The sequence below is a fragment of the Tachysurus fulvidraco genome, chromosome 26 (genome assembly GCF_022655615.1).
Source record: "Tachysurus fulvidraco isolate hzauxx_2018 chromosome 26, HZAU_PFXX_2.0, whole genome shotgun sequence".
Taxonomy (NCBI): Eukaryota; Metazoa; Chordata; class Actinopteri; order Siluriformes; family Bagridae; genus Tachysurus; species Tachysurus fulvidraco.
The window spans coordinates 12873528-12883938 of NC_062543.1; the positions used below are offsets into that span (position 1 = coordinate 12873528).

General features: G+C 43.8%; 3 protein-coding genes across 5 annotated transcripts in view; 2 read left to right on the plus strand and 1 right to left on the minus strand.

Annotated features, from left to right (window-relative positions):
* Positions 1–1136, plus strand: part of LOC113663413 (grass carp reovirus (GCRV)-induced gene 2p) — a 4200-nt gene extending 3064 nt beyond the window's left edge. For both annotated transcript variants that reach the window (XM_027178709.2, XM_027178708.2), the window contains exon 2: positions 1–1136. This exon is cut by the window's left edge and continues 1515 nt beyond it. The gene's annotated coding sequence lies outside the window, so the exon portion shown is untranslated.
* Positions 1137–1430: 294 nt separating this feature from the next.
* ufc1 (ubiquitin-fold modifier conjugating enzyme 1) lies at positions 1431–5663 on the minus strand. Its single transcript, XM_027178710.2, has 6 exons — positions 5379–5663; positions 2414–2481; positions 2232–2295; positions 2055–2131; positions 1883–1973; positions 1431–1802 (listed from the first exon to the last, which is right to left on the minus strand). Exons 1-6 carry the CDS (start codon positions 5499–5501, stop codon positions 1722–1724), a joined length of 504 nt encoding a protein of 167 aa, XP_027034511.1. The 5' UTR covers positions 5502–5663; the 3' UTR covers positions 1431–1721.
* A 178-nt stretch (positions 5664–5841) lies between these two features.
* si:dkey-71l1.1 (uncharacterized protein LOC569883 homolog) lies at positions 5842–10334 on the plus strand. 2 transcript variants are annotated; one of them, XM_027178705.2, is made up of 10 exons: positions 5842–6061; positions 6431–6617; positions 7092–7159; positions 7306–7398; positions 7477–7596; positions 7689–7794; positions 8299–8421; positions 8706–8782; positions 9531–9633; positions 9743–10334. In XM_027178705.2, exons 2-10 carry the CDS (start codon positions 6473–6475, stop codon positions 9880–9882), a joined length of 975 nt encoding a protein of 324 aa, XP_027034506.1. In that variant the 5' UTR covers positions 5842–6061; positions 6431–6472; the 3' UTR covers positions 9883–10334. The 2 variants fall into 2 exon arrangements, with proteins under 2 accessions (XP_027034506.1, XP_027034508.1); XM_027178707.2 differs by having other exon boundaries at positions 5853–6061; positions 7495–7596.
* The last annotated feature ends 77 nt before the right edge of the window (positions 10335–10411 follow it).

Here is a 10411-nt window from a genome sequence, read left to right on the forward strand (position 1 = left end):
TACTAAAAATAGATGATTCAGCTTCCCCTTTTTTTGTTAGCAACGTTTGCTAATGTAAAGGAACTTTGGGAACCAAACACACTTGGGGAAATTTGTGGATTCTTTAAATTCTTTCTAACTAGATATTTGAATACTGCCAAACACTATAGTCTGTTAAAAATATGAAGTGGATGTGGTGCTATGCTGAAAACTGTCTGACTTTTGGGTTCTACTATTGGGTTGTTTTACATGGGAGTTCATTACCTGTCAGACGTCATCGAACGTGAAACGTCTAACGTCTGAATCGCAAATCTTCTCGCTTCCGTAAATCTGTCACTTGACTCGCAACTCGATCATCTGTTCCATACTGTTTTAGCTCCGTTCACTCTTTTTATAGTACAGTATAATCGTTTGGAGTCTTCGGATTTACTGGACGACGTTTGCCATATTTGAACACATCACACATTACAAACCGTTTAGAAAAGCCAACGGAAACCCTCAAAGCACAGAGAGAACTTTACATCACTTGGAAAACTTTACACGCGGGACGAAGACGAATCGAACTGCCAACCCCGGAGGTGCGAGACAAACGTGAACCTCTACACCACTTTACCATCCTCCCACTCTCGTGTTTTGCAAGTGGCATAACTACAGCAAACTTGGCACCAACTGCCTAAGGAGTCAAATTTACATTCAAATCATGAATCAAAAACGGATTTGCGATTCATCACATTATGATCTCAGCCTTTCCACTGTGCAATATTTGTGTTTTTTTGTCAAAGATACAAGGAAACAACTCAGGTTCATTAAACAGCACAAGCTCTATCGCATATTAGCTGTTAGAACCCAGAATTGGACCCAGAATTGTCTCTCGGCCCAGAATTGGACCCATGCTGAGTTCTATGCAACTTTATTTACTTGTACTGGTTATCTTTGGGTGAAGATGAATTTACGATGACTTGTACACTTTATCATGTTTTTTTTTTGAGGGATTTTCCTTTCTCTACTGTCTTGTTATATTTTGCCATGAATTAGTGATAATCCTCTAATCTTATATTCGACAATCTTTATCGTCTCGACAATCTTTTCCGTCTTGATTGTTAAATGGAATGGATTTTACCCCGTTCAGGAAATAAATGTTATGAGATAAATGCTTAGTCGTGTCTTAGTTTTTTTTTTAACATCACCCGACGTTACGTGTCATCACATTCACACAATTATCCACTCAAATGATCGTTGTTTACAAACTCAGTGAGCAAAAAATGACGACGAGAGTGGAACCCGATGCGCTGTTGTACCTCGTCCACCTCGATGTTCTGAGATGCTTTTCTTCTCACCACGGATGTAAAGAGTGATTATTTGTATGGACGTCCACATGCACGAAGACGATCTCCGTCACACTCTGACAATTTTAGATAGATAATAAATAAATAATGTAGGAAAATTCATAATAACAGTTATAATGGCATCGGTTTAATCCGTTGTCGATCGTTCAGGGCACAGGGAAAGACACAAAGGAAACGTTTTTTTTTTTTTAAACATTTGCATTTACAAGAAGTCCATAAACTAGACTGGTCCCGATATCGGGTAGATAATTTTATTCTCGATCCGTGTGTGGATTTTCATTCACACTGCTGTACTGTGTGTGAATGTGTGTGTGTGTGGCATTGCCAAGCCGTTCATTTAGTCGGGTTAGGATGTTAATACAGGTCATTGATGTCGTCATCATCATTTTAAAAGTTTCAGCTCCCCTGCTGCTCTTTGTGCTGGATTATCCCCTTAGCAATCAGGTCTGGGATCTCCACGGCAAGCCAAGGCCCGAGCTGAGGAGAGCAAAACAGATATGAGAGAAATATGCAAAATATTCATAACAGATAGATTCGGACAAAGACGTGTCACTTACTCCCAATGCCATGAGATGAGCCAGGCCGAATTTCGGCACGTTTCTCGCCCACAGCGGTTTGAAGTGATCCGTCAAGCAGATCTTGCCTCCCCTTTAAAAATGAAACGACCACTTAGAGAAGACGCAGTTAAAATGAAGAATACAAATGAACGAAGAGAAAAACCCTCCTAACCTGTACATCTTGGCCGTCTTGCCGTCTAGTTCAGGGATCGCCACTTCGGGTGCCGTCGCGGGATACGTGACCGGAATCTAATATTAGAGTTGGATTTGTGAACGCATCACCCAAGAACTATTTGTACAGAATAAATGTATCGATACAAGTCTGTGATTTTAAGTCTGACGTACTTACGTCGAGTTCCATGTCAAATTCATACTTAAGAAGCTCGTGGATGTACCAGCATTTTCCAAACCACCTGTGAAGACAAGCAGTCAAACTATAATGTCGTGTGAAGTCACGATTTTATTAAGCGTGGATTCGTCCCCCCCCCCCCCCCCGCACAAAAAACGATTACTTTAAACCGATAATCTTACCTTGTACCCTCTTTATTGGATTCGAGACGAAACCAGTCATTATCAGCCGCTTTGTTGTTTTCGACATACTACAACACACGGAAATACGACGAGGTTTAATATAAACGTCACACGCATCTTAGTTAAAGTGCCTTTAACCTGTTATAAATAGGTACATTCACATTTCCAGCCTTTAGCAGACACCCTTATATCCAAAGCGACTTAAATGATCTAATTTTCATACAACTGAGCAATTCAGGATTAAGATCCTTGCTCAGGGGCCCAACAGTGGCAGCCTGGTGGACTTGGGATCGAACTCACAACCTTATGAATGGTAGCCCAACACCCTAACCACTAGGATACCACATGCCCACAAAATGTGTCGTTTACATATCCGGCATTTGGCAGACGCTCTTTATCCAGAGCAACTTACAATTAAAATCATTTATACAGCTTAGCAATTGAGGGTTAAGGGCCGTGCTCAGGTGCGGCAGCTTGGTGGCCCTGGGATTTGAACTCGCGACCTTCCGATCAGAAGTCTGACACCTAATTCCATCATTGAATCTATCCTCTGCACTTCCATTACTGTTTGGTTCAGCTCAGCTACCAGATCTGACCTCAGAAGACTACAGAGGGTAGTCCGGACTGCTGAGCGAACCACTGGCACAACACTCCCCACTCTCCAAGACCTGTACTTCTCCAGAGTAGGCAAAAGGGCAAAGTCAATCACTCAGGACCCCTCACATCCAGCACACTCACTCTGGACCCCTCACATCCAGCACACTCACTCTGGACCCCTCACATCCAGCACACTCACTCTGGACCCCTCACATCCAGCACACTCACTCTGGACCCCTCACATCCAGCACACTCACTCTGGACCCCTCACATCCAGCACACTCACTCAGGACCCCTCACATCCAACACACTCACTCACTCTGGACCCCTCCATCCAGCACACTCACTCACTCTGGACCCCTCACATCCAGCACACTCACTCTGGATTCCTCCATCCAGCACACTCACTCTGGACCCCTCACATCCAGCACACTCACTCAGGACCCCTCACATCCAGCACACTCACTCAGGACCCCTCACATCCAGCACACTCACTCACTCTGGACCCCTCCATCCAGCACACTCACTCACTCTGGACCCCTCACATCCAGCACACTCACTCTGGATTCCTCCATCCAGCACACTCACTCTGGACCCCTCACATCCAGCACACTCACTCTGGACCCCTCACATCCAGCACACTCACTCACTCTGGACCCCTCACATCCAGCACACTCACTCACTCTGGACCCCTCACATCCAGCACACTCACTCTGGACCCCTCACATCCAGCACACTCACTCAGGACCCCTCACATCCAGCACACTCACTCAGGACCCCTCACATCCAGCACACTCACTCAGGACCCCTCACATCCAGCACACTCACTCTGGACCCCTCCATCCAGCACACTCACTCACTCTGGACCCCTCACATCCAGCACACTCACTCTGGATTCCTCCATCCAGCACACTCACTCTGGACCCCTCACATCCAGCACACTCACTCAGGACCCCTCACATCCAGCACACTCACTCAGGACCCCTCACATCCAGCACACTCACTCACTCTGGACCCCTCCATCCAGCACACTCACTCACTCTGGACCCCTCACATCCAGCACACTCACTCTGGATTCCTCCATCCAGCACACTCACTCTGGACCCCTCACATCCAGCACACTCACTCTGGACCCCTCACATCCAGCACACTCACTCACTCTGGACCCCTCACATCCAGCACACTCACTCACTCTGGACCCCTCACATCCAGCACACTCACTCACTCTGGACCCCTCACATCCAGCACACTCACTCTGGACCCCTCACATCCAGCACACTCACTCTGGACCCCTCACATCCAGCACACTCACTCACTCTGGACCCCTCACATCCAGCACACTCACTCTGGACCCCTCACATCCAGCACACTCACTCTGGACCCCTCACATCCAGCACACTCACTCAGGACCCCTCACATCCAGCACACTCACTCAGGACCCCTCACATCCAGCACACTCACTCAGGACCCCTCACATCCAGCACACTCCCTCACTCTGGACCCCTCACATCCAGCACACTCGCTCACTCTGTACCCCTCACATCCAGCACACTCACTCTGGACCCCTCACATCCAGCACACTCACTCTGGACCCCTCACATCCAGCACACTCACTCACTCTGGACCCCTCACATCCAGCACACTCACTCACTCTGGACCCCTCACATCCAGCACACTCACTCACTCTGGACCCCTCACATCCAGCACACTCACTCACTCTGGACCCCTCACATCCAGCACACTCACTCACTCTGGACCCCTCACATCCAGCACACTCACTCTCCATCTGGTCGACACTACAGAGCCCTGAGCACCAGAATGACCAGACACAGGAACAGTTTCTTCCCTCAGGCGAAATCCATCTGATGAACACTTGACATACACGGATCACACAACACTATTCTTACACTGTACATACAAACAGTCTATATCATATACGTGTTCGTGTCTTGTCAATGTCATCCTGTTACACTGTGGAGCTTCTGTCACTAAAACAAATTCCTTGTGTGTGAAAACATACCTGGCACTGAGCTATAACACGCTAGATAGACGTCAGCTAATAGACAACCTAGTGGTGTTGGGAAACCAATCAGATGGTCATGAGTTCGAATCCCACGTCCACCAATCTGCCACTCTTGGGCCCCTGATCAATACCCTTAAACCCTCAATTGCTCAGTTTAATAGAAATGAGATAATATAAGTGGATAAAAGCGTCTGGTGTAAATGTAACACAACACTATGCTACTTTTAGTGATCCTCTAAACAGCAGTTTGGGCTTCAGCCTGTAAATAAATGACACGTCTGAGTAACAAGCCAGAAATCTTAGCCAAATACAGCAAATATGTCCACATCAATATGTCTGTCTTACTTTAATGAGAGACAGATATTCCTCTCGCAGTCTTTGCACCCATAACTCTTTGTCTCTCGGCCCAGAATTGGTTTTTAAAAGCGGTATTTGAGAAACTGCTTTCCTTGTGTCGCTATCTGCCATGTTGTTAGTAACGTACTGGGACACCGGAAAGACCGGGACACCGGAAGTACTGGACTAGCCTAGCTTAGCTTCCGACGGCATAGTATTTTGGAAGTGTGTTATATTATAAAACGTAAACTAACACTATACACGTGTCCCAAATGATCCAATATAGAAAAACGAGTAAAATCGTGTTATTTTTATGTGTTTATGGGTTAAAACCGGTATCATGTAAACTGGTTGACTTTCCAGTCGGAAATATTTTATGGTTGCAAAGCTAAACAGCTGGGCTGTATCCTAAACACCTCTCTAGGGTTTCATACTAGTGCACTAGGTTGCTTATAACATTAAGGTGTAAGCGCCCTACATAGTGCACTAGTCATATAAAAATAGCTTTATTTAGGATACAGCCGGCTTCCTTCGTGCTATTTCAGAGCACTGCATCCTGCCTCTCAGCATCCTTTTAAATTGATCTCGTTTTTAGGATTTGAACCCAAAACAAATCGTTTTTTAACGAATGTGACAAATGTAAGAATGTGACTTTGTTCAGTCGGTGCTCAAAGGTTCCATGTTCAAATACTGTAAGTAGTGCAAATGATGTATTATATTATTTTGTAATGTATGTATGTAATATGGTCATTTTATTTTATTGTAGCATTAGTATTATATCCTTGGGTCATGTATTCTACTAATATATAAATATTTACACTTTAAAAAAAAAATAATTTATTAATTTATTTTTAATGTATTAATTTATTAATCACTTTTATTAATTTATTTATTAATTTATTTATCTGTTTATTCATTTATTTATTTATTTTAATGTATTGATGTATTAAATACTTTTTATTTTATTTATTTATTAATTCATTTTTTAATGTATTAATTTATTAATTAATTACTCCTATTTATTTATTTATTTACTTACTTACTTACTTGGTTTTTTTAAGTCATTTGGCCAGAAGATCAGGGCTGGAAGTGATCGTCTCCTCATGGGCAGCGTGTTGGCCTTGTCATCTCGCTCTGGGCGTCAGAATTCTCCTTTCCCCCAGGACAGACCACTGTCTCGGTGGGACAAGAGAGACGGAAGACTTTCAAACCCGGGCAGCTTTGATGGCCTTCATCGCAGCTGCAAAGGTGAATCAAATCCCTGTGAAACTGTCGCTGGATCAGTAAAGCACCTTATCCGTATTAATAGCACATCGCTGACATATGCTCAATTCTGATTGGTCAGAAGGTGTTCTAAGTGGAGTAAAATAATTGCCTACTAATTATAACTGCAGCATACGTCTGATTATCACAGACAAGAATTCCTTGGAAGACCTTGGAAAGGAAAAAAGAAAGAAAGTTTAGTTGAGACTCTGTTATTGAAGTATCTGTAAATTCTGTGGGACTAACAGAAACTAACCGGCTTTGTAGAAGTTACATGGCGTCTATAATTTGGAGCATCTGTAAATTGCTAGGAGAGAGAAATAAAATACATAAATACGCGCTGACTTGCGGTTGATGTCTGACTTAATCATATCGATCTGCTGTTGATTATTTTTCCAATAATGTTACTGTATATTCCTTACTTTTAATTACCTTAATGTGTGTGTGTGTGTGTTTTAGGTGTGTTTCCACAGCAGGTTGAAGGCGTGAAAATGGTCATAAACAAAACCCTGAGCAGCTTTTTCAAGGTTTGTGTCATGTTTTTTTTTGTTTGTTTGTAATGTTAACTAATTACTACTTAGTTAAAAATGTTTCAGTGTGTTAATCATTTCAACCTGTGATGCTCACATAAGCTTTATTAAAAAAACATAACAACCCCCCCCAAAAAAAACAGGTCAGCCACACGTTTCATATCAGTGCCGTGGTTCCGTCGACGTATCGGTTCCATGTGGAGCACCTACAATCAGACGCAGACAGCAAAGAATCAGTACGCTTTCGATTATCACTTAATAAAGCTCGATGAAATCAAATAAGAGAGTTGACGTTTAATTAAAAGAATGAAAAGTCTCCTCTCTGCTCACAGGGCTCACCCATGCTCATTGGAGAGATGGACTCGTCTGGGAGCCTGAACGCTCACTCTTTATTCCACCTCAGCGAGCGACTACGTGCCAAAGCAGTCTTTCAGGTTGCGTACAGATGCACAACAAAATCTGGTAATTCAGGTTTGGGCGGTCGATGTGATCCAGGGTATGTGATTAAACATGCCGTGTTTTCCAGACCGTCCAGTCACAATTCGTCACGTGGCAGTTCGAGACCGAGTACAGAGGCAGCGACTTCACAGCCGCCGTCACTATGGCCAACCCGGACATCTTTAGAGAATCTGGTACGAGTCTTAAAAAAAAAAAAAAAAGTCTCTCTGTTCACTCATGTCCAGTTACGATGCTTCCACGTTTCTTTTTCCTCTTCACACATTTCAGAACAAAAAAACAACATCAAATGCAACTATAAACGAATAAAAAAAACAAGGTCCATGAATATAAAATGTATGCTGTTGCAGGGAAATAAACAATGTTTGATCGTTCAATATTTTCCTTGATTTTCTTTTTTCGAACCTCTCGACTAAATCCGATCTGGATAACTGACCCTAGCTAGTACTCTTTAGGAGCATGGATATGGTCCCAATTTGCATCTTGCAAAGCATTGCAATGATAGTGTGCAAAAATGAATGTAAAGTTAGTAACATTCTCATCATTACAGTACACACCCTCCAGCTTTAGCTAGTTCTAGTCAAATCACTGATAATACTAGCATTTACAATGACAATACTTTTAAATCTGTTCAAATTACTTTTCTTCGGAATAAACATACTTCGTTTCTCATGGGACAGTTATCATGGTGGCGCACTTCCTCCAGAGCGTCTCTCCGCAGCTGGTTCTTGGCGGAGAGTTGGTTTACCATCGAGGACGCGCTGAAGAAGGCGGCATCCTCACCCTCGCTGGGCAATACTCAGGTGAGCGAGGTACCTCTGAGGCACAAGCCCAAACTAGCCCTGAACTCTAGCTACTCTAGCTAGCTAAAACTGATAAAAGAAAAGAACCAATCAGTTATGTTGTGTCTGTTCTGGTGTGTTTGTTACTTGTGTTGTCTGTGTACAAAAAATAGAAACAAACACAAACCACTCCCACAAACCGCCCTAAAAAACGGCTTCTCACTGACTTTTTTGTGCCTAAAGTTGATGTATCTCAGAGTGTTCATCCAAATTTCCTTCCAGTTATTAGTTTAACTTTATTCCAGGTCCCAATTGGGTTGCTACGCTAAACGCTGGTAAAGGAGGAGCCCATGCCAGTTATTACCATAGAGCCAACAAGCAGGTACTGTGGTCTCTAATGTACAGTACTTCTTCTTTTTAACAATTGCACAGAAGGTTCCTGCGTCTTCTATTAAACCACCTCTAAGCTAAGCGTCATCAGGGTGTCTTTAATATATCGTACATGGCCAAAAGTCTGTGCACCCCGACCGTTACTTCCTCGCCAAACAATGTTTTGGAAACATACAATTTGGGGGTTTAGGAGATGTGGTAGCCTTGTGATTATGGTGTTGGACTACCAAATGGAAGGTTGTGAGTTCAAATCCCAAGTTTACCAAGCTGCCAGTTCTGGGCCCCTGAGCAAGGCCCTTAATCCAGTCGCTCTGGGTAAGGGCATCTGCCGAATGCCATATATGTAAATTGGATATAAAACTAAGAGGAACGATCATTGTTCCAGCATGACAACACATAGGTTTACCAAAGCTGAAGCCAAAGAACTCGAGGGTCCTGCACTGATCTCTGACACTTTGACAATGTTATGAGCTGGAAGTACGACTGCACCCCAGACCTCCTCAGGCCACCTGATCTCACTAATGCTCTTGTATCTAAACAAACACAAATCCCATCAGTCACACTCTAACATCTAGTGGCGCTTACAGCAAAGGAGGGTCTAAAACTGTGTCCACAATCTTTTGGCTTTTCTGTGGCCATATACCAGCTGCATATTTGTATAGCTATATTTTGTCGATAGTGTATAAATTAGCTTAAGGCTACAGTAGCTGCACAGGATTAAGTTGTAGTTATTTTTCCAGATCCAAGTGGGAGTGGAGTTTGAGGCCAGCACTAGGACCCAGGAGACCAAGTTCTCTTTTGGCTATCAAATGGATTTACCAGAAGCCAACATGGTTTTCAGAGGTAAGAAATCTCCAACATCGTTCATCTTTGAACTCTAATCAGGAAGTGATGAAACTTTTTTTTTTTGTGAGAAGGTTTAAGGAGAACTTTAGGAAAAATCTCCCCTTAGGTATGCTGGATAGTCGGTGTATCATAGGAGGCGTTCTGGAGAAGCGCTTGTGTCCTCTTCCAGCAACGCTCATCATGGGGGCCTTCGTCAATCACAGAGGAGACAAGCTGCAGGTCGGCCTCGGAGTGAACGTCGGCTAGCACACGGGTCTTCGGCGGAGCTCCAGAAATATCCTCAGGTCTGTCCAAATGACTCTAAAGCTAAACGAACCTGGATGTTATGACACATCTGAGATGGACGGTGTTAACACACAGGTACAGAAATGAGAAACTAAACACTTCCACATTGGTGCTGTCCTTCCTCAAATCATGACGAAAGCCACAAACGATCTTAAACAATGACGGGATATATGAGTGGAGAGGTAATGAAACTGGACATTTATGGACGTTTTGGAGTAAGACATAAGCAGCATTAGTTTTGATTCATTATGCATTCATTTGCAATTTGCTCTGATAGAAGAAGGAAAAGGGGGGGCACGGTGGTTTAGTGGTTAGCATGTTCGCCTCACACCTCCAGGGTTGGGGGTTCGATTCCCGCCTCCGCCTTGTGTGTGTGGAGTTTGCATGTTCTCCCCGTGCCTCGGGGGTTTCCTCCGGGTACTCCGGTTTCCTCCCCCGTCCAAAGACATGCATGGTAGGTTGATTGGCATCTCTGGAAAATTGTCCGTAG